At 56.6% G+C, this 27,187-nt stretch overlaps 1 protein-coding gene across 8 annotated transcripts in view; it reads left to right on the forward strand.

The window, feature by feature from the left end:
* The window catches only part of CAMKK1 (calcium/calmodulin dependent protein kinase kinase 1), a 28,356-nt gene extending 2,816 nt beyond the window's left edge, over positions 1 to 25,540 (forward strand). The window contains exons 2-17 of one of the 8 annotated variants that reach the window (XR_010937759.1): positions 4,190 to 4,591; positions 5,491 to 5,538; positions 6,304 to 6,357; positions 6,907 to 6,958; positions 7,211 to 7,344; positions 7,789 to 7,825; positions 8,688 to 8,709; positions 9,951 to 10,039; positions 13,244 to 13,443; positions 15,281 to 15,334; positions 15,967 to 16,040; positions 17,685 to 17,772; positions 17,993 to 18,121; positions 20,181 to 20,284; positions 20,830 to 21,039; positions 22,414 to 24,372. Coding sequence is in view for 6 of the 8 variants with exons in the window: in XM_067717406.1 (XP_067573507.1) it covers positions 4,042 to 4,074; positions 4,190 to 4,591; positions 5,491 to 5,538; positions 6,304 to 6,357; positions 6,907 to 6,958; positions 7,211 to 7,344; positions 7,789 to 7,825; positions 8,688 to 8,709; positions 9,951 to 10,039; positions 13,244 to 13,443; positions 15,281 to 15,334; positions 15,967 to 16,040; positions 17,685 to 17,772; positions 17,993 to 18,121; positions 20,181 to 20,284; positions 24,910 to 24,994 (1,605 nt within the window). In the remaining 2 variants the exon portion in view is untranslated. Of the gene's footprint in view, positions 1 to 3,802; positions 4,075 to 4,189; positions 4,592 to 5,490; positions 5,539 to 6,303; positions 6,358 to 6,906; positions 6,959 to 7,210; positions 7,345 to 7,788; positions 7,826 to 8,687; positions 8,710 to 9,950; positions 10,040 to 13,243; positions 13,444 to 15,280; positions 15,335 to 15,966; positions 16,041 to 17,684; positions 17,773 to 17,992; positions 18,122 to 20,180; positions 20,285 to 20,829; positions 21,040 to 22,413; positions 24,373 to 24,909 lie in introns of those variants that run through there. The other 7 variants (XR_010937758.1, XM_067717406.1, XM_067717407.1 and 4 more) reach the window with 7 other exon arrangements.
* The last annotated feature ends 1,647 nt before the right edge of the window (positions 25,541 to 27,187 follow it).

Genomic DNA, 27,187 nt, shown 5'->3' on the forward strand with positions numbered 1-27,187 from the left:
CCTCGAGGGGACTGAGTCATCCTGGGCGGGGGCGGGAGCCACAGAGGCCACCGTTGCCAGGGCCATCCAGACATTTGTCAGGAGCATAAACATGGCTCCTGTGAGGCAGCCCAGTGATGTCAAGGCCACTTTCTGTGTCTGGCCCGGGTGACTGGACCACCTCCTTACAGCTTTCCCTTCTGGCCTGCCCTCTGCCAGCCAGGGCCACAGCTTGTCTTGCCTAGATGATAGCGGGACCCCTGCTCAACCTTGCCCTGAGGTTCCCAGCAGCCTTCCAGAACTCAGGGTGAGGCCTGACTGGTACCTGAAGTCATCCCAGGAGAGGCTGCTTGAACCAGTGTGGATGAGAGCAGGATACCCCTGCTCTGTCCTGCGCTGGGCCTCCTCCGAGGGACCCAGGTGATGAGGCACATCCTGAGGGGGAGGCCTGGCCAAGCAGGGTCTGGAGCCAGGGTCTGCATCCCTTGGGAATAGCCAGACACCTGTGCATGAGGGACGTAGCCTGGGAGGAGAAGCCTGAGGGGGTAATGTGCCAGGCCACCTGGGAGCGGGGGGCAGATATGGGGCTTTGCACGTACATCAGGGCTCGCTCTCGGTGGCCGTGCCACAGACTCATCCCAGCTCCACGTCGCTCAGGCACCATCCTCTTCAACGTTCACAGTCTCATCCATTTCCTCCCGTAGCCCTGAAGGCGGCATGATGGTGGCTCTCTGTGCAGTTCACAGATGAGCAAGCTGAGGCCCCGAGGAGTTCAGTGACCCGTCCAGACAGCACAGTCACAGGCTGGGAGGACAGACTCGGGTAGAATTTTTCAGTGAGTGAGGGCCTGAGCCTGGCCATTCTCGGCTGCAGGACCAGGCTGGTCCCTGGGAGGCTCCCCACGCCCATAGGAGTCCTTGCTCTGTCCTGGGCCTGGGTGCCAGCCTGTCTGTCCTTCTATTTGCCCATGTGGCTCCTAGCCACCTGCTGAGTCAGTTTATATGTAGTGTGCACGGAGGCCTCAGCTTAGAGAGGGCCTTGAGAGACCCCCTGGGTGAGCCTCCAGAGAGGGGTGGGTCCTGCCCAAGACACACAGCCCAGCCCAGCAAGCAGCCCCAGGCTGGTAGACTGTTGACCATGTGGGAAGTTCAGACTTGATGCTGTGGGATCACATTGCTGTTGCCCCGAGGGGCGCAGGCCCCACCCCCCATTCTGGGACACACATACACAAAGACCTAAAGGCACACAATGTACATGAACACACTTATCCGCAAGTATAGGCCACACCCATAGAGTCTTGTTTCCGTGCAGATGCCCTCCTGTGTGCGTTCCACTGCCCCCGGCCCCACACACACACACACACACACACACACACACACACACACACACTGTCACCCCGAGCCTACAGCCCTGCTTACACATACTCTCTCACGCGGACACACGGCCCTGTCTCCTGGACACGAGGCAGGAACCTGGGGCCTCCCCAGGGCGCCTCCTGCACAGACGTGCTTAGTCACCTGAATTTGATCCAGGCGGGAGGGAGGGCGGAGGGCCTGACGTCAGCCCTCACAGCTGCCTTGTGCCGCCTGCGCATCCATCTGGGCCACCACGTGTCCCAGGCAATCACAACAACGGCAGCACAACTCCGTTTTACGGGGCTTCGTCAGTGGCAGGCCTGGTTCTGAGCCCGGGATGGGTGTTCACTCCTTTTCACAGCCCCGCGGGCGGGTGATACTGCTGTTAACCTCATTCTGCAGATGGGGAAAACCCAGGCACAGAGCGCAGTCACCTGCCCACGGGCACATGGCCAGGAAGGAGCGTAGCCTGGCAGCCTGGCTTCAGAGCCTGGGTCCTCAACCAGGTAACAGGGCCCCAAACTGGAGCAGGAAGGCTCTGCCCTGACCTGCTGTGTGACCTTGCTGGGCCCTACTTTCCCAATCTGAGAAAAGAGGGAAAGAGAGTTGAAGGAGGATGGCCTGTGGCTGGAGTAACAGCCTCAGGGAAATCCTATGCAAACTTGATGGGCTAGGGCAGCCTGTGGCCTCTGCCTGGGGTGACTCTCAGTCCCCTCGGTCACTGCTGTGGACAAGAGGACAGGAGGTCCGCACACTGCCATTTGTTCCCTGCCATGGGCTTGCCTTAGGCTCCCTGGGGTCTCCTTCCCCCTCTCTGCTGTTCCATCTGTCTAATGGGGCCAGGACTGTAATGATCACTATGGCAACTACTTGTTCATTCAAAAAATATTTACTGTTTCTCTGTGCCAGGCACTGCTGCTGATGCCAGTAATCTTATGGAGACGAGGCAGACAAGAGCCCTAACCTGTGGAGTTTATATTCTGGTGGGAGAAAAAGGGCCTACAGAGTGAGGGGGAGGGGCGTCAGGGTGAGCCACCTACAGGGTGGGCCAGGCTTGTAGGGCTCCCTTTAGCCTTGGCTTCTTCCTTCCTGCAACCATCTGGTTCCCAAAGCCTCCCTGATGCTCTAATTCCATTCCACCTCCTCCAAGGAGGCCTCCATGATGCTCCAGCCCTACTCCCTTCCTCACCTACTTCAGAGAGTCCTCCCCGATGTTCTACTCCTACTTGCCACTCTCACCTTCTCCAGGGAGGCCTCCCTGATGCTCTAGCCTCACCAACCCCCACTCCCCTCACTCCTTTAGGTCCAGCGTCCATGTCTTTTCCTGTTGCCAGTCTAAATTCCCTTCTCCCTTCCTTTCTGCAGGCCAACATCAGCTCCACCAGGCTTCTACTCATACAATACACTGTGTGCCAGGCACAGGGGGTCTGGACCACACCCTTACCCACAATCCATCTCCAAGTTTTGCTGTGGTCTTAGGAATCTGGGAAGGTCCTGCATCTGTGGTACAGATGGGGAGACTGAGGCTCAGAGTCAGGAAGGAGCTGCCTAGGGCCCACAGCAGGTTGGCCGGCAGGACTGGAACCCAGCCCAGGCTCCTCTGTGGCCAGTGGACTCCAGTGAACCCCGCCTCCTTGACATCTGTCAAAGCAAGGTGATGGGGGAATAAGGGGTGTAATGGAGACCACGTTCTCAAAATTGTTGTGTGGTGACAGCACAAGTTACCGCCAAACAGGAAGGGCAGAGGGTCAGGAGTCCATTTACTTCCTTTTCCTGAGAAGATGCTGAGTCTGGTCCAGGAAAGGGGAGGGGCATCGAGTGGGGTGGGGCCAGTGCTCAGCCTGGGGCAGAAATGGAGTCCCAGCCTGAGTATCAGGGTTCAGCCCTGGGTCAGGGTTCAGCCCAGAGCTGTAGTTGAGTGTGAGGTCTGGGGCTGGAGGTTGGAGGTTGGTTGGGGTTCAAGCTGGAGTTAGTCCTTGGCCTGGAGGCTCAGACTGCAATAGGGCCAGTGTGGATATAAGGCCAGGCCAGGGGGAGCATCTCAGCCTGAACAGATGTGGGGAACATTTTAGCCACATGAATAAACTGGAAGGAAAAACCAGGAGAAATAAGTGCAGTGAAGTCTCTCTTCACAGTCACCAAAGTAGCAGCCTCCTCCTCTAATGGACCCTGTCCTGGGTTGCCGGCTCTGCTAGGGCAGGGAAGAGAGGAATGGAAGACTTGCCCTGTAGCCCTGGAGGGTCTCCTGGAGGAAGTGAGATGGGTGGGAGAGGCTGGAGACCCAGGGAAGTCCTCCTGGAGGAAGTGAGATGGGTGGGAGAGGCTGGAGACCCAGGGAAGTCTTCCTGGAGGCAGTGAGGGGTGGAGGGGGGCCTGGATCAGCTTCCAGGCGGCCACAGCAGCAGCATTGGAATGCTCTGTTGTCAGGGGGTGGGGCTGTGAGTCACTGCGCTGTCTGCTGGATGGGGGCCTGAGCTGACCTGGAGCTCTGTTTCTCCCAGTACTGCTGGGCCTCCAGTGTTCTGCCCATGTCTGTCTGTCCTGACTCCAGAGTATCAGATTCTCCCTGCTTCCCTGTGAAGCCAGGAAGGCTGATGTGACTGTGCCTGTTTCACAGATGCAGACACTGAGGTCTAGAGGGCTGGTGTGCAGCAGAGCCAGATGAGTTCCTGGAATTCCTTTAGTTAGTAGGGAGACTTGAGTTTGGATGCTGGCAACCCAGGCAGAGGGAACAGGCCAGGTAAAGACACGGAGGTGGAACTCACAGTTTGTGGCTACGATGGGAGAAGGGCCTGGAAATCTGACCTCCTTGCTCTGTGGCCGGGATTGAAGGCTTCTCTGCCCTCTTTTCTCAGGTTCCCAATAAGGCTGCACAGAGGAACCCGCTGACTGTGGCAATGGAGGGGGGCCCGGCGGTCTGCTGCCAGGACCCTCGGGCAGAGTTGGTGGAGCGAGTGGCAGCCATGGATGTGGCCCACTTGGAGGAGACGGATGGCAGCCCAGAGCCCACCAGGAACTGTGTGGACCCTTCACCACCGGCCAGAGCTGCCTCCGTGATCCCCGGCGGTACTTCAAGATGCCCCGCTGCCCGGCCCAGCCTCTCGGCTAGGAAGTTCTCCCTGCAGGAGCGGCCAGCGGGGAGCTGCCTGGAGGCCCAGGCTGCACCTTACGCCACAGGGCCTGCCAGCCACATCTCCCCACGGGCATGGCGCAGGCCCACCATCGAGTCCCACCATGTGGCCATCTCGGACGCAGAGGTTGGTGGGGCAGAGCTAGGGGGTGCCCACGAGCTTTTCAGTAGTCCTCAGTGAAGACCCTTTGCTGTTCCTATCCCTGCCACACAGCTGTCTAGCCTTTGGTTTGCATACCCCCAGAGCTGAGGAGCTCACTACCTCACTACATGGTCTCTTCCCACCAAGGGGAGCTTCATCTGAGCCAGTTGCTGCCTCCTGTAAGTCTCACCATTCCCACCCCCAGTCCAGGCCTAGGAAATAGGTCCCTCCCTTATTCCCCCAAGAAGTCCTCTTAGAGATTTGAAGATAGACAGTGCGTCCTCCTGTCCCCCAAGTCTTCCCCAGCTTGAACCTTCCACCTCTAATCCTGCCTCTTAGAGTCTGCTCTGACTCAGGAGCTGCCAGCAGGCTTCCAGCCTCTGGGCTCCGTCCTTGCCACTTAGATCTGAAAGGGAACCCAAGTACTGAGCAATCTCCAGGCTTCAGAAGCTGAGCGTTTCACGCCTGAGCCAGAGCTCTGGTCTCCTGTCCCCAAGGCTCTCCTCATCTTTCTTGTCCATGCAGTCTCCTCATTCAGCTGCTTCTGGAAATACTTGCTCATGGGTTTCTCCCATCAGGGTCTCCCAGCCCCCAGCATCCAGGTAGGAATCAGTGCATTTTTCCACCACTTCCTAGGGAGCAAAGCATAGGCATGCTTCACCATTCATGTTTTCAAACATTCTCCAAGTCTTGTCACTTTCGGCTTCACTTTTGGCATTGGCACTACCTCACTTGCCTATGTAAACTTGAAAGGTGGGTGAGACCCAGGGTCTGGGAGCAAGGGGCCTGGGGCCAGGATGGGGCCCTGGACGTGCTCCTGGAGTGGGAGCAGTGCTGCTTCTGGATCAAGCTTTACCTGATGTCCTCTCTCTTTCCCCCACCAGGACTGTGTGCAGCTGAACCAGTACAAGCTGCAGAGTGAGATTGGCAAGGTAGGCCTGGGGGCAGGCCAGGAGCAGTGGGAACTTGTCTGGGGGATTTGCGGAGGCAGCCTGTCCAGATCCTCTGCTTGCCAAAATCCCCTCTCCTCCTCTGGGAATGTGAGGCTGGGCCAAGGAGGTCCTAGCCTGGAAGTGAGGAAAGTTTTGTCCTCTATAGGAAACACCTGGGGTGGGGGGTGGGCGATGACTCCTGATTCCTGACTCCCCAGAGGTTTTTTTTTTTAATATAAATTTATTTATTTATTTGTTTTTGGCTGTGTTGGGTCTTCGTTGCTGTGCACGGGCTTTCTCTAGTTGCAGTGAGCGGGGGCTACTCTTCGTCGTGGTGCGCGGGCTTCTCATTGCGGTGGTTTCTCTTAATGTGGAACACGGGCTCTAGAGCACAGGCTCAGTAGTTGTGGCGCACGGGCTTAGTTGCTCCATGGCACATGGGATCTTCCCAGACCAGCGCTCGAACCTATGTCCCCTGCATTGGCAGGTGGATTCTTAACCACTGCGCCACCAGGGAAGTCCCCTCCCCAGAGTTTTTGATGGAAGGGACTGGGGAAGGCATAGAGCTGTGTTGAGCCCGGCAGGGGCAGTGACCAGGGCATAGGAGCCCTCTCCCTGCCCGCCTGAAATTTATGCCCACTGGTGGCAGGGGTGGAGATGGGAAGCGAGGGGAGGGGGCTGGAGCTGTTCAGGCTCCCCTTCTCCTGGGCTAGTCCTGGGGGAGGCTGTCCTGTCCAGCGGGGGCTGACCTGTGCCTATCTGCAGGGTGCCTACGGCGTGGTGAGGCTGGCCTACAACGAAAGTGAAGACAGGCACTATGTGAGTCTGGGGATAGACTCACTATGTGAGTCTAGGGCCCCTCCAAGCTGGGCCCTAGGAGGCTGGGAGAGTGGGCAGAGGCTGTGCTAAGACAGAGGACAAGGCTGCCTGTGAACAGAGTGAGCTCCCTCTAGTTGCTGCATGCAGGCTCTTTAGTTGTGGCGCGTGGGCTTCATTGCCCCGCGGCATGTAGGATCTTAGTTCTCTGACCAGGGATCGAACCCACGTCCCCTGCATCGGAAGGCAGATTCTTAACCACTGGACCACCAGGGAATTCTCGGAAATGAGCTTCCTGACCCTGGGGATATGCAAGCAGAGGCTGGATGCCTCTAAGGAGAGAGCTCTAGAAAGGCTTGTTGGGGGGAAGAGGGGTGAGGCCTAGGTTCAGATATGGCTCCCTCCTAACCCAGCATAACTGCAGGCAGTCCATATCCTCAGTGCCAGTGACAGATGCTCATGTGCCTTTCTGGACCTCAGTCCACATGTAACCAGCCTGTTCTAACCCCTGGTGGCTTCACACAAGTGAGATGTCTGCCCCTCCCTCCTCAGGCAATGAAAGTTCTTTCCAAGAAGAAGTTACTGAAGCAGTATGGCTTTCCACGTACGTATCTGTCTGGTCCTGGGCTTGGGAGCTCCTGGCCTGGGGGCAGAGGAGGAGGAGACCTCGGAGGCTAGTTTTTGTTAGGACTGGGGGTAGGCAGGGAGAAAATGAGCAAAGGCCTGGTGGTGGGACTGTGCTTGAGGGTTTGAGGCCAAGGCCATGGTCTTGCAAGATTCTTGCTTGAGGCTGGTCGCAGGGCCGTGGTGAGGCCCAGCCTTCTGCAACTGGCTGGACTCCCCTTCCTGGTCACAGGTCGCCCTCCCCCTAGAGGGTCCCAGGCTGCCCAGGCAGGACCAGCCAAGCAGCTGCTGCCCCTGGAGCGGGTGTACCAGGAGATCGCCATCCTGAAGAAGCTGGACCACGTGAATGTGGTCAAGCTGATCGAGGTAGGTGGTGAGCCAGTGAGGCCTGTGGAGTAGCCTCTGGTGCAGGGGGCACTTGGCACGAACCCAGCGATCCCGCTGAGGGAAATATGCCAAGGGCAGGGCCAGAATTGGAGTGGGGGCTGCCGGGAGGCTTCTGGGGTCAGCTCAGGCTGGTCTGGGATGTTCTCAAGTTCTCATGGAGGGGGACGAGCTGCCCCAGAGGCAAGAAGTGAGCCCCCATTATGGCAGGAGGGGAAGAGGGGCTGGGTGCCATGTGGTGAACCCAGGTCGGGGCCCGCGATTCCTGAGGCCTCATCTGCCTGGTGCCTGCAGAGTTCCTGCTGCATCGTCCAGGGTGGCTGTGGAGCACACTAGCGGTCCTAGGGCTGGTGAGGACGAGACAGCCTGGGATGCCCACCCCATAACTCCCCAAGACTCACCCTCATGTGTGCTCCCTCTCACCAGGTCCTGGATGACCCAGCTGAGGACAATCTCTATTTGGGTGAGTGACCCAGCTCATCCCCAAAGCAGCTTACCCCGGTGGGTCTGAGTGCTCCCCGGAGACACACTTGACATTTAGATGGGCTGTGTGCAACGCACTGACCTCCTGGGGGCAGGGAGGAAACACATGTTCTCAAGGCCCAGATTCTCTTGCCCAGCCCTGCTGAGCCAGGCTCAGAATATCCAGTTAGATTCAACAAATATTCCCAAGCCCCCCCACTCCACTGATCGGAGGGATGGTGGATCAGATAGATACAGGAAGTAGGCTATGTGATGTGGGTTCCCAGACCCTATCTGATAACTCTGTGCCTCAGTTTCCTCACCTGTAAAATGGGGATAATAATGGTATCTACCTCCTAGTGCTGATGTGAGAAGAAAATGAGTTATTATATACAAGACACATTAGCTATTATTAGTAATAGTATGCTGTTGTCATTACTTAAGGCCTTGGTGCTCGATCTAGGGCTGGGCTTAGCAGCTCTCAGGGAATGGCCAGAAGGAACACTGGCTTAGGAATCAGAGGCCAAGTCTTTAGCCTCCACTCCCTCTCCTACCTGCCTATCTGCTATGACCTGTAGGAAAATTCCTGCCCCTTCTCTGAGGTTCCATTTCCCCCCTATAAAAGGGGTCTATGTTGATGGTCCTCACTCGGCACCTGGGAGTCTAGTGAGGCAGGTCCATAGTCGACCCACGCTCATTTACTTCCTCTGATACCCTGGGACCCCTGTCCTATCCCTCCCTCAAGTATGCCTGGATGCCTGCCCCCTCTCCCACCCTCCAGAACAGGGAGGAACCTTGGCATTGGCTGTTTTTTCAGCCTGGCTGCACCTTACCTACTCTTCTTTTCTTCTCTTTTCTTTCAGTGTTTGACCTCCTGAGAAAGGGGTGAGTTCCCCATCCCGATCAGGCAGGTCAAGTCTTCCTTTCCTTCCCTGTATCCCTAGTCCTGGGGTCAGCTACTCTAGCAAAAAAAAGAGGTCCAGCCTCTGTCCTTAGGGAGCTGTGGTCTGGGTTGGGGAGTGGGGGCAGAACGAGAGACCAAGAGGATGATTCTTTGAAGGCCGGTGGGGTCAGTGAGACTGGAATAGCCAGGGAGGCCTCAGGAAGAGGGGGTGGGTTTTGAGCCAGGACTTGAAGAACTGGAAAGAAGATTTTGATGGAGAAGAGAGAGAAGAAAGGAATATTTCTCCAGCAAAAGTATAGAGATGGAACTCAACTCTCATCTGTATTCAAATCACAAAGAGTTCTTTCAGTTTTACAAGTTTGTGAGTTGGGTGGCTGGGATGCCATTCACTCCCATTTACAAGAAGGGAAGCTGAGGTTCAGAGAGGGTAAGTGGCTTGCCCAAAGTCACACAGCAAGTCACTGATGAAATCTAGGGTTGTAACTCATGTTTGCCTTGTCTGACCTTCTCAGGGTATGTGAAGAACAGCAGACATGCAGTAAAGGGCACGGGGCTGGGTGGACTGGGGGCCCTCACTGCCAAGGCCTGAATACAGGCTGTGACTTGTCTCTCTGCCTGGGAGGCTACCTAAAGACCAATTTGGGGAAGGGGCAGGGAGTGATGTCCTTTTAAGACTCAGGGGCTTTCAGCATTTTTGACCTCCATTCAAAGTAAGAAATACAAGTTTTACATTGCCATCCATATCTGTAATTGAAACCAAAGTTTTATAAAACAGTGTATTACGTGTGATATACTCTGATATATTCTACTTCATTAGGGAAAAAAAAAAAAAGCAGTAGGCATCCATTAAATTGATTTCATGACCTTCTTGGTCCTGGACCTACAGTTTGAAAACACTGCCCTAAATGGCATCTTCACAACTGTTTGATTATAGATAATTAAGTACTTAGAAGAAGGAATACCAAGCCAATCAGAAATTAAGATAAAGCTAATTTGAAATTGTAGTGATTGAAAAGGGATATTTGCGTCTATGCCTGTTTTCAAATTTTCATTATATGGGAGAAGAAGCTACTATCTGGGGTTTTAGGGACACGTTCGAGCATAGAGGGCTCCCAAAAGGTCCTGAGGGGTCTGTATGGCCCAGTCCCTGTTCGCCTCCACCTGACATCTGCCTTTACTCATCCTGATTCCGGCGAAACATCCCTCCCCGCCCTCCCCATAGGCCGGTCATGGAAGTGCCCTGCGACAAGCCCTTCCCCGAGGAGCAAGCTCGTCTCTACCTGAGGGACATCATCCTGGGTCTTGAGTACTGTGAGTAAGGGGCTGCCTGCCCCCCTGAGGCTGGAGACCCGGGGGGAGTGGAGGGGACACAAGAGGAGACGGAGCCCAGGCTGAGCAGACTCTGAGCAGTTCCTGTCAGTCAGTGCTGATCTACCAATCATCTTTAGCTGGGGGTGGGGAAATGGGCCTGTGGGCGGGGCCGAAACTTCCTGAACAGGTAGGGTGGCGGCAGACTTCACTGGGCATGCGCCAGGTCCTTGGCGCCGGGTCGTCACCGCGTCGGCCAGCGCCTCGGACGTTCAGCGTGTATCTCACCTCCGCTGAATTCTTAGCCAAGCTTAGCCTCTCCACTGGACCTCAAGAGCTGTGGGAAGGAATTTATGTCCAGCGGCTCGAGGAGGAGTCTGTCCTGGTATGGGGCCAGTGGGTGGTAGCAGAGTCCGTTTACTGTGAGGGGCCCTAAGGTGATGAGAGCTCAGAAGGGAGAATGTTCGTTTAGCCTCTATCTGTGGAATTCATTTATTCATTCATTTATCCATTTACGAGTACCTACTAAGTGCCAGCTGGGGGCACTGGCCAAAGACCCAGAAGTGATCTCAAGGATCTCGCAGCCTAGTGGGAGGGACGGGAACCTAAGCAGTGCCTGCCAAGGCTGGGGAGGCACAGGGGCTGTCAGAGCACTAAGGGACCAGGGGTGGCTTCCTGGAGGAGGCCACTTATGAGTAGGGTCCTGAAAGATGAGTAGGAGTTCGTTGGCTAGTTTGAGGCATGGTGGGAGGGAGTACACCAGGCGGAGAGAACTGCATGACAGCGGCACGGAGGGGAGTACTATTTGAGACTGGGGAGAAGTTCAATTTGGTTAAGTCCAACCTGGGAGCCAGGGATAGGGAAAGATGATGCTGTAAACACTGTCCAGGCTGCACCGCGAGGGCTGGGAATGCCTCCATAGAGGACTTTCATGACTTTATCCTGTGAGCCTTGTGAGCCCCTGAGGGCTTTGAGCAGGGGAGGGGAGTGACAGGATTTGTGTCTTGGAAAGCTCTGTCTGGCAGCGTATGGTGGCTGGATGGAGGACAAGAGGCCACCAGCTGGTCAGGGAGGAGGCTGGTTCTACAGCCCAACTGACAGATGGTGAGGCCTGGATTAGGGCAGCGGCAGCGGGGAGCAAATGTGAACGAGGTGAGGTGGGCAGCAGTGGGTGACTAACTGGTCATGGGGAGAAGAGGGCCCGCAGGCAGCTAGGGTTCTGTCCTGGTTTGGGGAGTGGGGCACAGGCCATCCCTCTGAAATCTCAGCTTGGTTTATCAGAAGCATATTCTCTCCCTAGGGGAGCAGGTGAGGACCAGCTGAGGTTTGACCTGCAGTGAATGTCTTTATCTCATCTGAGGCACTCCAGTGCCTTCATTTTAATGATGTCTTTGTACCTATGGGGAAACTGAGGCACAGCGAGGGAAGGGCTTTGCAGAAAGTCCCTAACAAGGGCCTAGAGGTGTGAGAAGGGGGGCACTTCACCCTGGTGTGGTCGGCAGCAGACACAACCCCGTACCAGCTTGGCTTCCACCCACTTCTTGTCCCGGGCCTGTTGTCTCCCATCCTCTCTCCTTGCAAAAAAAAAAACAGAAAAAACAAGCTAATCCCATCTGGCTCTTGGGTAAAGCCTCATCAGGACCCAGCTAACCATGATGAAGGGCTTTCTGGAGTGAACTGGTCAGCAGCAGGGACTGGACAGGCAGACAAATGGTGGCACCCGGTGCTGAAGACCCACTTTGTGATTCTGGCCCCCAGAAGGGAGAGCTGAGGCTGCCCGGGGAAGGCCCTGTGGTCGGGGAGGCTCAGGCCTGATTCTTACAGACGGGGCAAGTGCAGCCATGCAGGTAGGAGAAGCAGTCGCATCTGGAATATATCTCAGAGGTCCAGTCCATAGAACTTGCTGATGCATTGGATGTGGGGTCTGAAGGAGAGAGGAGTTGAGGCTTTTGGCCTGAGCAGCTGATAATATGGCCATTAACTAAATGGGAAAGACTAGAAGAGGAGCAGAGCTTTTCTGTTCTGTTTGTTTGGTGGTGCTGTGTGTGTGTGTGTTTAGGCGGGGCGGGGGTTGCAGACAAGAGAAGTCAAGTTCTCAATTAAATATGTGATTGACAAATACTGAGGTGTATGTTGAGATGTCTGTGGGATACCCATGTGGATAAAGAGCTGGGAGTTCAAGGGCGATACCAGGGTTTGTGATAAGAATCTGAGCCCACTTTCCATGGTCCAATTCACAGCCTCCTGAACGTCTGTGTTCTGATGGGTGTGTGTCACATGCTTTGTGTGTACCTGGCACATAGGAGGCAGTCGCTATAGGGCCATGGGTCCTGTTGTTATTCTTATCAATATATGATGTTCACTCCCCCTGCCCCCAGCCTTCCTCTCCTTCTCCTTCCCCCTCCCCTTCCCTCCTTCCCATTCCCTTCCCTCCTCTCCAACACCCTGGGGTCTGTTGGTCCAGGGGAACGTATTTGTTGAGCAGGGAGCCCATAAGTGGATGGCTGTGGGATGAGGTCAGTGCCTTTTCTCTGCTGGGACATTGCTGGTCATCTCAGCCTGAGCTGCCCGTCTCTTCCCGGCAGTGCTGGACCCAGGAAGCAGGGTGGGCGCTCAGCCTACTAGAGAGGGCCGACCCTTACCCCGGCCACGTTCATCCCGGCAGTCCCAAGGCTTGGGGTGCCCTCCCTCTCCAAAACCTCATCAGCCCAGAGTCCCTAGGGCTGAGGTGATACCTCTGCAGGATACCCCACAATCCCACCCTCAGTCCGAGGAACAGGGACAGCTGTGACAGGCTGGGTGCGGGGGATGGAACTGGGGAAAGATTTTGATGGGCTTCAAGCCTGTAGACAACACTCACATGGGAGGGCCAGGGATGGCCTACGGAGGACCCCTTCCCCCAGTTTCCTCTGACGTCCACCCTCAGTGGCAGATGCCTTGACTGCCATGGAGAGAGCACTGGTCTTGGGGTCCAAAGATTCCTAAGAGTCCAGTCCCGGCGCTGTTACTAACAGCCTAGGTTAGTGTCTTCACTGCATAGCTGAGCAGGGGGCCCTAGATCCTCAAGAGATGAATGTGTGCAGGGGACAGGAAGTCCCCGCTCCTTCTCTCCTGGAGTTTGAGGCAGCCTCCACGGCCAGGCAAGAGCAGGTGGGGGGTCTGGGCGGCAGGGCCCCAGGCCAGCGCTCGAGCTGCCTCTCTCTGCAGTGCACTACCAGAAGATCATCCACAGGGACATCAAGCCATCCAACCTGCTCCTGGGGGACGACGGGCACGTGAAGATCGCCGACTTCGGCGTCAGCAACCAGTTTGAGGGGAACGACGCTCGGCTGTCCAGCACGGCCGGGACCCCAGCGTTCATGGCCCCCGAGGCCATTTCTGAGTCCGGCCAGAGCTTCAGTGGGAAGGTGGCTCCCAGGACCCGGGCTGGATTGGGGTTCAGGTGGAGGGGTGGGGGTACGTGCCACGGGGTCCCATTTCCAACCTGAGGGTGCCAGGGTCCTCATGTCTCAGGAGGGACCGAACATGGTCCCCTCCGTCATGTTTGCCTCCTTCTGGAGTCCGACAAACTCGCCGAACTTGGGCCTCCTCTCGTCCTCCAGCAAAACGGCCCCAAGTCTTCCCTGTAGATACTTCCCGCCAGCTGCTCTGTGCTGAGTTCTGGGCTGGGCTGTGGAACACACGGAGCCTGGATGACCCAGCTCCCTGCCCTTCTGGTCATGGTGCAAGGGCAGGAGAGCTCGTGTCTGGGGGGACATCAGAGCTTCCCCTGACTTCTTGGATATGCCAGCCTTTGAACTAGGCCTTGAAGAATGGGGAGAATTTGAGCCCAGAGAACATACAAGGGAACTGAGGGGCACAGCGGGGTTTGGACAGAGTTTAAAGGGTCTGGAAGTCCTAAGGGTCTGGGCTTTGTCCTAAGTGACAGAGGCAGTGGCAAAGGTTTCTGGGCAGGGACTGTGGTTCTGTGTGTCCCCCGGCACATCCTGCTCTACCTGTGAAGTACTGGCTGCCCCACTGTGGTTCTGCCATGGAGGAAATGGTTGAGAGGCACTTGGACACGTGTGTGAGTGTGGAGCTCAGGAGACGGCTGTAGACAGAGATTTTTTTTTTTAACTTTTAATATAATTCCAAACTTACAGAAAAATTGCAAGAATAATACAAAAAACTCCCCTACATCTTTTATTCAGATTCACCAATTATTGACATTTTGTTCCATTTACCTTTTCACTGTCTCTCCGTATATTTATAGAGGTTGGAGACATTTGGCCCCTTTATCACTGAATACTTCTGGAGGTATTTTCTGATAACAAGGACATTCTCTTACATAACCTCCGTACAGTTATCAAAGTTAGGACATTTATCATCGATAAAAGACTGTTATCTTATCGACCTTGTTCAGATTTCATCGATTGTCCCCATACTGTCCTTTAATGCCTTTTCTTTTTCTGGTCTGGGATCTGATTCAGGGTCAGTCACTGCATTCACTTGTCACATCTCTTTGGGGTCCTTTAATCTGGAAAAGTGGCTTGACCTTGACATTTTTGAAGAGAACAGGCCTGTTATTTTGTAGAATGATGTCAGTTTGCATTTGTCTGGTGTTCCCTGATCGGATTCAGATGAGGCATCTGTGGCAGGAATACGTAGGCAGAGATTTGAGAATCATTCACATAAGAGAGAAAGTGGATACTAGGAGAGGAGGTGGGGTTCCAGAGGAGGAGCCTGTAGAGACAGGGCACATTCAAGGGTGCAGGGAAGCCCCAAGGGGCTGTGGAGGTAGCTGAGGGCCAGGGGCTGTTCTGGTGTCAGAAAGAAGGTGGATGGTGGCTTTTCCAGTGGATCATCAGGAAGAGGGATGACTTCTCGAAGCCAGAGCTGGTTTAGCGAGTACAAGTTCAACATATACTGTCGTTTCTGGGGTGCGTCTGTGTCGTGCGTACAGCAAATGCGACCCTGTAGATGAAGGGGGTTTTGTACCTGTTGAGTTGGAAACATGTCTGGTTTGGGCCCATTCCAAGGAGACTTGGAAACCCTTGACAGCAAGGGCCCTGGTCTGGCTGTCCCTGTGTCCGCAGTGCTCAGCACAGGGTCCAGCATGGAACAGGGGCCTGGGAGTGTTTGTTGAGTGAATACATGACTGAGGAAGGAGGTTCCCCACTTGCCCTCTCCCATGGCCCACTGAAGCTGGGTGACCAAGGGGTGTCAGTTCCTTTTGGGGGACTGATATGAGCTGTTTCTTTCTAGGCCTTGGACGTGTGGGCCACAGGGATCACGCTGTACTGCTTTGTCTACGGGAAGGTGAGTGCTGGGTGGGCTGGCAGAGGTGGGGCAGCCCTGGCACCATGGGCTGGGCACCATGGGTCAGGATGCATGACAGATGCAGGCCCTGCCTTTGTGTCCTTAAGTAAAGTGACTTTTGAAAGAGCCCACCCAGCTCAGAGAAGACGGAAGGAAAAGGAACTTTTCTGTTCTCCTCTTGTCCCCTTGGGGGGATGGATTCATGTGCAGGAGTCCTGGGACAGCAGACATCCCAAGGGAGGTGTAGATGGTGCCATTCATTCATTCACATATTCACTCACTCATTCATTCATTCAACAAATTGTCCTTGACCTCTGCTCTAAGTCAGGCCGGACACCCAACCTTGACGTGCCGAGATCCCCGTCCGCACGCGCTCCCACTCCAGGGACCGTGCTGAGGCACAGGGGGGAATCTCAGGGAACATGTTCCCAAACTTCAGGCCCTGGCAGTGCAGGCCTTGCTGCGAGTGGTTGTCATGCACTCATTCGTTCAGTCCACGTTTGTTGAGCATCTCCTGTGGGCTAGGACCTGCACAAGTTAGACGAGGTCCCCCCCAGCTCACGAGGAGCCCGGAGCTGCCCCCAGCGAGCTGAGGTGCTGGGCGCCGCATCCTTTGTCTCTCCCCACTGCAGTGCCCATTCATCGATGATTTCATCCTGGCCCTGCACCGCAAGATCAAGAATGAGGCCATCGTGTTCCCGGAGGAGTGAGTTGTCCACCACGGGCCCCGCCCACCCCCAGGGAGGCGTGTCTGGGTTTTAGCAGAGCTTTTGTCCTTTCCGGGCCCCACCCCAGCCTGCAGATCTGGAGGTTGGGGTGCTGCTCCCTGGGAGCAAATGGAGGGACATATGAGCGGGGTCTCAGACATCTGGGTTGGATCTCATTGAACAGATGGGAACTCTGAGGCTGGGAGTGGGGCAGGGATGACCTCAGGTCACACATTCATCCTGCTTCTTCACTGAAGGCCTCCAGGAGGTCAGTGACATCAACCCCATGCAGATCCTGCACCCGCGGGGAACCTCCACCTTCTCCACACGGGTGGGGGGGCTTCATGATGCCAGTGCACTCCCCCGTTTCACAGATGGAAAAGTGGAGGCTCAGTGGGTCTGGGATTTGAAGCCACTCCCTCCCCCTTGCCCCTTCCTTTGTGACTGAGGTCTCTGAGCCCAGAAGGACTGTTTGGAGAGGCCTCCCCACCCATCCACGGTTCTCCCGATTATGATGCCAGCTACCATGGCAGCCAGCCTGAGTCCCCTAGCGCCTCACTTTTCAGGGCCCTTTTACCATCTGCGCAGAGTGCCCAGGTCAGAAACCACCCTGGGAGTTGTCCTCGGGGTCCCTGCCCCTCGCACCCACTTCCTGTTTGGCCCCAAGCCGTGCTCAGTCCACCTCTTACATTTCTCCCGGTTCTGTTGCCAACGGCACCCCCTGCCTAGTTCAGGCCTCTGCCTTGTCCAGCTACTGCAGTCAGGCCAGAGTGACCCTGATGAAGCGCAACAGATCTCACCACGCCGCCTGCTGAAAGTTTTTCCAAGGCTTCCCAAAGCCCACAGGAAGAGGCACGCCCTGGCCCGGGCATTCAAAGACCCCTGGGTCCCCCCACCTGTTCACCTGCCGCCAGCTCCCCGCTCCCTGCCACCATCCCTACAGCAGTGGCTTCCTCCCCTTTCACGTGACTGCTTGTCTCCCAGCCTTTCCGCCCCCACCCCCCACCCCCAGGGATTAAGTATCTAGGACAGCAGAGGGAGCCAAGGTCATAGCCCTGAGAGTAGGTTCCTTCTCCCAAGAATTTAAGTAGCAACGAAGCCTGAAGTTTAAGCAGAGACCGTCGAAGCTGATGCGGGGCTGAGTCCTGCTCTCCTCCCCCTGAGTCTCACCCCTGCCCTCCCTCTTCTGGGTGGCGGTGAGCCTCGGTTTCCTCCTCTGTCAAATGGGTATCTTCCCTGGCCGCCTCCCAGGCGGAGGAGAAGATAAGATGGTGAGTGGGGGCGAAGGCCTCTTGGGGGTCCCATAAAGCGACTCTTCTCGCATTATCCTTGCCACCTCTGCCTCCCAGGGGGTGTCCAGCACCCATGGGACCCCGTTTACGTCTGTGACCTCTGCCCCCTGAGGGAGAATGCTTTACTTCGTACTCAGGGGAGAAGGATATCCATACGCTTGTTCTGGAGCTTTCTCCTGCCACCCTGGTGCCTTTGGGGGTGTCCCTCCTGCTCTCTGAGAAGGGGGGTCGGCGGTGTCTCTGCCCTGGTGTGCACTGATCAGGGAAGCCTGGAGCAGGGTGGAATGCAGAGGTGGGAAGCAAAGGACCATCAGCTGTCTCTCCCTCGTCTCCTTCCTTCCCCTTCTTTAGGCCAAGGGTCAGCGAAGAGCTCAAGGACTTAATCCTGAAGATGCTAGACAAGAACCCTGAAACAAGAATTGGGGTGCCAGACATCAAGGTTGGGGAACCAGAGGTGCTGGGCTGGGCTGGGCCACAGAAAACAGGCCTCAGTTTCCCCTTCTGGGGAGCCTTACACTGGGGACATCTGTGTATTGGGTTGGGGTTTGGGGTTTTTGGGCTTTGGACCCTCAAGGCGACTGCGGGTGGGATGCCTAGGGCCCTCGCTTGCCGATGTCTGTCGCCTGTGGCCCTGACCCTCCCTGCCCTCTGCTCTGCAGTCGCATCCCTGGGTGACCAAGAATGGGGAGGAACCCCTTCCCTCGGAGGAGGAGCATTGCACCGTGGTAGAGGTGACGGAGGAGGAGGTGAAGAACTCAGTCAGGCTCATCCCCAGCTGGACCACAGTGGTAAGAGGATGGGGGGGGGAGGCACCGACTCCTGGGAGGGCCTGGGGGGTGGGCATGGCTGCCGCCTGAGACTAGCTCTGTGCTGGGCCCTGTGGGGGGCAGAGGGCTTCCTGGTTGGCCAGCCCCGATGCTGGGCCCTTGAGGCCACTGTTCCGCTAGAGGCCCACAGGAACAAGGTCATATTATTCAGCCTCGTGGTGGGGAGACCAGGAGGTGTGGTGAGGAGAGCGAATGGTTTAAATATACTGCCCTCACTGAGTGTCCACATTCACCACGACCGGAGAAGCATTTCCTTCCTTCCTTCCTCCCTCCTTCCCTCCCTCCCTTTCTTCCTTCCTAACGTTTATTGAGCTTCTGCTATCTTCCAGGCACTGGCCTAGGTGCCAAGGACGTGAGAGGGAAAAGGCCTAGCGTGCCTTTGATTTGGAGACGTGGTCCCGGGGCCCCCGCGTGTCAGGCAGACACCACCCGTGTGCTCCCTCCGCTTTCCTCTCATGTTTCAGCTGTTCGCATCCTCCTCTGGACAGCTCCCACGTTAACAGTTGGGAGTTATTAACTTGGCCCTCATGGCCATCTGGGTTTTTTTGTGGGGGGACACTGAGAGCCATGGCTTGCCCTGCGCTGAGGTTTCACAGTGAGTCGGGGTGAGCACAAGGCCGGGAGAGCGAGCTGGGGCCCGTGCCTGGCATGGGGTCTGGCCTGTGCACTTCATGCCTCCCTACTGGGTCCAGTAGGGCCAGCGGGCTAAAATCCTGTGCTCTACAGAGCTCCAGGGCTGTATGGGGTCCCTGGAATTGTCAGCTCCCATAGGGTCCCTACTGCCACTTCCCTGGTCTTAACCACCATACTCTCTTTTCTAAACCACTGGACTCGCCTCCCAGGTTGTCCCCCTGCCCTTCCTCCACCCTTGCCCCCACTACAGTTAACACCCAACTCAGCAGCCAGGGTGGTCCAGGGACCTGGTCATGTCCCTTCTCAGCTCAGACCCTGCTCACTCAGGCCTCCGTGTTGCTCAGAGTAAGAGCCACGCACCTGACTGCCTGGCAGACCCTGCATGGCCTGCCTGCCCCCCTTTCCCCTGCCCACCTCCTCTCCTCCCTCCGTTCACTCCAACCACATGCCACGGAACCTGCCGCCCCAGTGCCTTTGAACATCCCTTCCCTCCGCCTGGGGTCCTCTGGCCCAGATGTCCACAGGGCCGCTTCCTCATCCCTCCAGGTCTTCACTCCACAGTCACCTTCTCAGTGAGAAGTGAGTGAACCTTCCCAGCCCCTTATTGAAAATTCCAACCTCCTCTTTGTCATACCTCATCCCCCTTCCTTGTTTTATATTTTCCTCCTGAGCCCTTACCACTAACTAACATACATTCTACTGATCTGTCTTATTTATTGCCTGTCCCTGCAACTAGAATATAAACTCTATGAGGGCAAGAATTTTTGTCTCGTTGTGGTCCCTGTGCCTCGAATAGTGTCTGGCATATGTAGGCGCTCAATAAATACTTTCTGTTGGAAGGAAGAAGGAAGGAGGGAAGAAGTAAAGGCGCCCCGATGCTATGCTGGTGTGTGAGAATTTGTGTGCATGTGGGCAGGAGGATGGAGCTGTCCTTGTAGCGGGAGGAGGGACAGTCAGAGAGCTAGGGCACAGCAGCCTGTCCCCTCCTGGCATCCCCCCAGGCCACTGCGCAGCTCCTCTCTGGCCCCTGGGACAGCCTCTTCTCGACTCCATCCTTCCTGTGTAGCCAGAAGGCATTTCCTAATTGCACTCCCCATGCCCTCAGCCTCGCATTCCAGACCCTTCCTGGTCTGCTCCTGGCCTCTGTGCCCGCCACGCACCAGATGCACCGGGCTCCTCGCCGTTCCCAGAATTCACCCTCAACCAGCTCCCCTCCGTGCTCTTGCCATTTCTTCTGCTTGGGATGCGCTTCCTTGCTCTGCCCAAGGACAGGGAGCTTTAGCAGGGCCCACCCAGCAGCCTCCCCGTCCGGGAGTCAGGGTGGAGGCTGCCAGTGCGTCTGGGAACCCGGGGGCCTGTGTTCCTCACGCTGATGTGTCTTCCCCAGATCCTGGTTAAGTCCATGCTGAGAAAGCGTTCCTTTGGGAACCCGTTTGAGCCCCAGGCGCGGAGGGAAGAGCGATCCATGTCTGCCCCGGGAAGCTTATTGTCGTAAGTACTGGTGGGCTGAGGCCTGCAGGGTGCTCCCTGCGGTGGGGTGAGGGCTGGGGCCCCTCCCCTCACTCTCAGCATCACCAGGCTGTGCAGGCTGAGCCTGGGGACTCGGCCAGGCCTCAGAGCAGGGCCCTGTCTGCACCTCTGTTCTCAGCCCACGGCAGCCTAGTCGAGGTTTGCAGGCAGACCTCTTTGTAGAAGGTTGGTTTGTGTGTGGAGGGAGGGACACTTCTGCTGACTCTTCCTGGTCCAGGGGCGGGGTGGGTCAGCTGCCTTCCTGAGTGGCCTGTGCTATACATCCGGCCATTGCTGAGGCCGTGCACCCAGTCAGCACTTCGTAAATGCTTGTTCAGCGAGTAAGGACAGGCAGACTGGTGACGACGATGCTGGGCCAGGGAAGAGGAACCCCCAGTGCTGCCGGCTCCCGCCTCAGAGCCCGGCAGGTACATTCGCCACCTCCTGGGGGAGGGCAGAAAAGCAGTTCCCCAGACCTCCGTGAGCCTTGCCCTCAGCGTTTCCACCTTCTTCCACTGAAATAAAAGTTTGGGATGCTGACAAGGCCTGCTGGAGTTTGCGCACAGACCTGCAGAGAGAAAACAGTAAGGGGGTCCTGGACCAGAATGTGGTCCTGGGACTTGGGTCGCCTTCCTCTAGCCTGCGAAGGGAGCTGCGGGACAGAGGGGCTGTGCCAGCCAGCCCGCTCTGCGGAGGAGATGTGCTCCCCTGGGAGGTGAGCGGCGGCTGCCGTCCAGGTACGTCGGCCTCTGGGGAAGGAGCAGTTTCACTTGTGCTGTCCGGGGGCCCAGATGTGGGTTTCGTCTGTGTGAGACCACCCTCTTCAGACGTACGGGGTCCCATCATAGTGGACAAGCTGGTGTCTGCTCCCTGCCAGAGGTTGCTTGCACCCAGGGAGGTCCACGTACCAACCTCTTGCCCTCCTCTTGACAGACTCCCTGGCCTAAGTGGGGTGAGCTCTGGGGCCTGGGAGAGGCCTCGACTGTCCAAAGCTTACTTCCTGTTCCCTGTCTCTTCTGTGAGGTGGCCAGTCCTAGGGAAGGGGTTCCCCGGGCTCTTTTAGATCTGCAGGCTGCGATGCTGGAATTGGGCATAGTGTAGGGGACCACATATTCTGCGTCCAAACGGAGCCACTCTTGAGAGCGAAAGAGGAAGCTATTACTAACTATGCCGGGGACAACAGGCAGAACTAGGACCATGAGGCGCAAACCTGGACGTCTGGTCTCCAGCTCAGTGTCTGTGACTAGGCGCCCCCTAGTGGTGGTTCGGGCCAGTCACAGGCCAGGGACGCATCCACGCAGGGCACAGGGCTGGGCATGAAGAGTACACCTGAACGAGGCAATCGTTGTCCTTTCGTGGACATGTTAATGGGGAGACAGGTCAGTTCCTTCATCTGGACTGTGAAGGGATTGGGCTTAACACTTCCCAGCTATAACATTCTATAGTTCTGTGACTCAAGTTTAATTTTGAAAAGCAGGTTTTACCTCGTCAGAGTCCCAACATTTGTCCTTGATTGTCTCTGTTTTTTATGCTTCGGGATAATTGTTGAAACTCTACAGTAGACTTAAATGAGATTGATCCTTTTTAAAGGTATCAAAATCCACTCATTGATCATGTTTTTAAAAAAAAGGTCTTAGGGGAAAAAAGCAGATACAGGAATCTACTGAATATGTGACAGAATCCTGAGACCGATAGGTAGAATCTGTCCTGTGAACAAAGAAAAGAAAATGCAAAACCAAAGCCCTTCGACCTAGGACCATGGGGGCTGATCTAGGCCAACCTAGAAGGCCTGTGACCCGGCTGGTCCTTGAGGGTGCAGGGAAGTCAGCTCAGGAAGGTCAGATCTGGAGAGGCTCCGGAAGCCTGGCTGGGAAATCTAGACTTGGTCTCCAGGCAGTAGGGAGCCACGGAGGGTTGTGGGCTGAGACGAGGGGTGAGGAAACCAGCAAGGGACCACCATGCAGGAGAGTGAGACTGAGATGAGCTTAGAAAGGAGGTGAGGGGGGATTTGAGAGATGTGGATATAAATGCCTGTGAGTGTGTGTGAGTGTCCTCGTGCATGCGATGTTCTGACCCCTGAGGTCCCTCTGCCTCTGGTGTCCCCTGAACAGGAAGGATGGGTGTGGTGAAGGAGGCAAAAGCCCGGAGCTCCCCGGCGTCCAAGAAGATGAGGCTGCGTCCTGAGCCCCTGCATGCGCCCAGGGCCGCCCGGCAGCACGCTCATCCTGCGCCTCCAAAGGCCCACTGCCCTCATGCCAACAGCCGCCCCTGCGGGCAGGGGGCTGGGGACTGTGGCCCCTCTCCCGGCCCTCCTCCCCTGTCGTGCTGCATGACCTCCACAAGTGCGTGTCCAGGGACAGGATCGGAATGTGTGTCACCTGGGGTTTGAGGGGGGTAGGGCTCCCACAAAGCCTTTTGTTTCGTCCTCGCTCTCCCTGGCGGGACCCATTCTTTGGGGAAGCTGGGTGCCCGTGGTGCCTTAGAAACCGCACCGGCTGGTTGGCAAGGCCCAGGGGCAGGAGGCAGGAAACGAAGATGACAGGTGGAAGCCTCGTTTGCTACCACCGCAGAGGCCGGGTGGGCGTGGCTCAGCCGCCACCTGCACAAGGAGGGGTGTACCCTGCCCTCCTCAGGGGGGCGCTGCCAGAGCTCTTGTCTACTGAGAACACTGACGTGGAGGCTCTGAGCCCTTGGTGGGTGTTCCTGGGCCTCACGGGGGCGGGGGCCAGTATTGGAGAATCCAGGTTCCTCTTTCGTTATCTTTTTTTTGGTAACTTGATGGGGGAGGTAGGTGCAAAGCTCTGCCTGGGAACACGTATCGAGCTTTCCTCCAGCTTTGGGTGGTTCCCAGCGTACCCACCATCACTTGGCAGCCAAGTGGATTGGACTGGCCTTCCCGGATTGTGTTTCACACTCTGGAGGATGGGCTGAGTGAGGCTTTGAGCAGAGGCCCGAACCAGGAACCCCAGCCTTCCCTGCCCGCCTCCCTCCCTCCCCCCGTGGCTCCCCAGAGCCCTGGCTGCCAGAGATACCAGGGCTGACATGGACCGAGGGCCCTGGACTCACAGGGCTGTGACCTTGCAGATGCTGGAGTAACTGAAATCCAGGCTGCGATCCAGCACCGGCCTCCCCATCTGGTCCTGGAAGCTGCCCTCGCGTTCCAATGATGAAGGACCAAGTGCCCAGGTTGGAGGCCTCGCTAGAGCTGGAACCCTGGTGGGGTGTGTGCGCTGGCAGGTGGCCACGGAGAGGTGGGCCTTCTGTCGCTGGCTCACCCCAGAACAGTTGTCATCCCACCTGCTCAGAGCTGGAGCCGACTTCTCTCTGGGATCAGTGCCTGGCTTGCTGGCTTGGCCTTGACTGACCAAATGCTGAAGAGACTGGCCCCCAAAGGAAAATGAAGCAGGACTCACATACCTGCCCTGAAGACATGGGCCAGACAAGGGATTTCAGTCACCCTCACAGGGCTCCTGTTGCAGGAGAACTCTGTTCGGAAGGGAAGGAGGTGGGGCTGGAGGAAGGCTGCATCTCGCGTGTGTCTGTGCCTGTGGGTGTACATCGCCTCTCCATGCACGCACGCCCGTGCGTGCCCATCTGCTGCACACAGCATGTCTTGCACCAGCACGTGCATCTGTAATATAGCGTCTATGTTTATTTAAGGCTCTGAGCAGAACGCGGCCAGTTGTCACCGGGTCCACATGTCTCCCTGCTCCTCTGCACTAAGGCATTGTAACCCAGGGCTTAAACGATAATTCGGTACTGTTCTTAAGAACACTTTTTATAGAGTTCATGGGAGGCCATTCACGGATCAGCAGGTTTTCCCTGAGCATCTCTGTGCTGGGGCCTTGGAGGGTAGGGGTTTCAGGGACACGCTCCCCCCTCGCAGAGCTCCAAGGTGGGCCCGGCTTCATTGCCCATGCTCACCCCATCACTGAGGGTTTGGACTGGCATCATTGTTTCTGAATGTAGCACAAGGGATGGACAGACTCCATAAGAGTGTTTTAAAAATTAACTTCCTAGGAAGTGAGTTAAAAATAATAAAAGCCCTTTCCTGAGTTAAAACAAAACAACCCCCCAAAGCTTGGTATATGTACCTTTTCTGCATCTGGGTGTGGCTTTGCTAACTTTTCTGCAGGGGTCTGAGTAGGGCAATAGTGGAGGAGCTCTGGGGGTGGGAGAGGGAGGGAGGGAGGGTTGATTTGGAGGGGGAGGGGCTACAGTCCAGGATGTGGCTCAGTCTCCTGGGTAGGTCTTGTGGCCCCTCCTTGGGAAGAACAGGGTGTTTGGGAGCCAGTGCGTGGCCCGTCAGGGCATCCTGCCTGTTTTGCAGGGGCCCAGGGAGGCCAGGGTCTGGTCCTTGGGAGCCACTGCTACTCCTCATGGGGCAGAAGTCCCAAGTGAAGGCTCACAGGAGTCCCTGTGATACAGGCCAGTGTCCTCCCAGTGCCCCCTTAGCCTTGGGCACTGGTACTAACTGTTTGGACCCGGCAGCTCCCTGCTCGTAGGAGGCTTCTCCATGGCCATGATAAGAAAAGTCATCTTTGAAGTCAGATAGCCTTCATCTTGAATCCCAGCTTTGCCATGTAATAGCTGTGTGCCCTTTGCAGGTCATCAGAGGAGGCTCAGCTTCCTTGTTGGTACAATGCAGACAATATCGGCACCTCCTCATGGGGCTCTTGTGAGGTGAAATGAGGCATTTGTGCCAAGCATCTGACATAGTGCTTGGTACATAGTAAGTACTCAGCAACTTAGACCCTTGAAAAGCAACCCAAAGACCTTTCTGCCTCTGGGGCTGCCTGAAGCCAGCCTTAGAGACCCGAAGCGCAACACGTCCTGCATGACTGGTATTTGCTCATCTGCAGAGCTCCTCACCAGGTGCTACTGGAGACCAGCCGGAAGGAGATCAAGCCAGAGGCTGCCCATCATGGTGATCGGTTTTTCTATCTGAGAAACGGAGACCAAAGCTGCTGCTGCCTGTTTCCTGGTCGTCCTGCAAAGGTCCCATGAGGGCTACACCAAGCCCTCTGTGGGAGGGGGTCCTGGCTGCCAGGCAGAAGTTCCCCAAACGCCACTCCCTCCCGACCCTCGCTGTCCCTCAGTTTTGGACCCACCACCTCTCGCTTCCTTACTGGTCTCTGGCTTGGTCCTCAGTGCTCCAATCCATCCTCTTACAAGCTGCCAGAGTGGTCTTTGGGCACCCACCGGACCACGCCCACCCCTCTCAGTGCTCAGCCCGGGGTTTGAGGCCATTGCCATTAGCCTCCCAGGCCTCCCTGGACGCTCTCCTGACCCATGCCCCGCCCACCCTCCCTCCAGCCACTTCTTGCTCCCCACGGCTCTTCAGACTCACTCACCCACTACTCCCAGACACGGCTATCCCCCACCCCTGCCTCTGTTCATCAGTGTCAGCCCCACCCTCCAAGGCCTATTCTGCAGTCGGGAAAGATCCTCAGGTTGGTTCATCCCAGGTGTTGGTCACCAAACCTCGTGCCTGGGTTTGACAGTACAGATTGTCACGCACAGGAGCTTCGAATAGGACCACGATGTCATTTCACCACGAGGACAGCCACTCTACGTGGCACGCTAAGGTAGGGAAACTGAGGCTCGGAGTCACACAGCGAGTTAGGGAAGAGCCAGACCAGAGCCCAGGCCTCCTGCCCACACCCCCACGCAGGTTCCCACGTCAGTGGCTGGGAAAACCCGAGAGCCCAGCGTACGGGGAAGGACACCTGCGAAGATGGGAGATGGAGGTTGCGCTCCCAGGCCTAACTACACGGGGAAGCTGAGCCCAGGCCAGGGTGTCCAGCTGAAGGCTCGGGGCAGTGTGAGGTTTGCCCTGGGAGGTTCTGGTTCCTCGCGGAGAATGTCTCTGGGCTCCGGATCCCACAGGAACTTTGCCCGGTCTCTGCTCCCCCCAACCTCTATCATCCTATATGGTCTCAGCCTGAAGGAGAGGAGGGATGGGTGGTCAGGGCCACTGAGGGTTCCAGTTTTCCCAGGGGAACACCCAGATGCACTGGGACTCATATATACACGTCACAGGTTATAGATTCCCTCCCCTGCCCACAGGCTGGCACACCTACGCAACCTCCCCTTGGGCAAACAAGCAGGCCTGTCTATGGGGCTGCCTCCTGGGCCACTGGGGATCCACTGAGGGAGGCTGGGGAGTCATGCGGTGGATGGTACTGGGCCCTGGGGGTCAACTGAGGCCCAGAAGGAGACCAGGAGGGGCTGGGAGGAGACTGTCCTCTGTCTCACCTGCAGAATAAAGCCCTGGCCGCTCCCTGCACTGCTTCAGCCTCCTGACGGACTGGGTGTCCATGGCTTAAATGACCACCTCCTGTCCCTGGTCCCTTCCTGCGCGCGCGCGCGCGCACACACACACACACACACACACACACACACACACACACACAGACTGACCTGGATCTGCCCTCTGAGGTCTCAGATACATCCACTTCTCCAGCTAGCATGACCCAGGGAACAAAGTCTGGGACCTCTCACTCTCCAGGGCAGCTGCCAGTTCCCACCCAGGTTGGGCTGACAGTTTATCATTAGCCCATGCCAGCTCTGTGGTCAACTTCCATGCTCTCCCCACTGCCTAGGCCCCCACCATCTCCAGGTCACCTCCTCCAGGAAGCCTTCCCTGGTCCACAGCCCCAGAGGCACCCTTGGCATGTGGTCTGATGTCTGGTTCATCTCCTATAAGACTGGAAACAAGGCCCAGGGATTGCAGCCTTACCTACCGGCTGAGTCACTTTCACAACTTGTTATCTGTCTACTCACTGATCCGCCATGATGAAGACCATTGGAAAAGCATCTCTCAACTGAATCGCAAGAGTGGGACTTTCCCTCTGGGAACCCAATTCTCTCCACCTGATCCCT

The sequence above is a fragment of the Pseudorca crassidens genome, chromosome 19 (assembly GCF_039906515.1).
Source record: "Pseudorca crassidens isolate mPseCra1 chromosome 19, mPseCra1.hap1, whole genome shotgun sequence".
NCBI classification, from domain to species: domain Eukaryota; kingdom Metazoa; phylum Chordata; class Mammalia; order Artiodactyla; family Delphinidae; genus Pseudorca; species Pseudorca crassidens.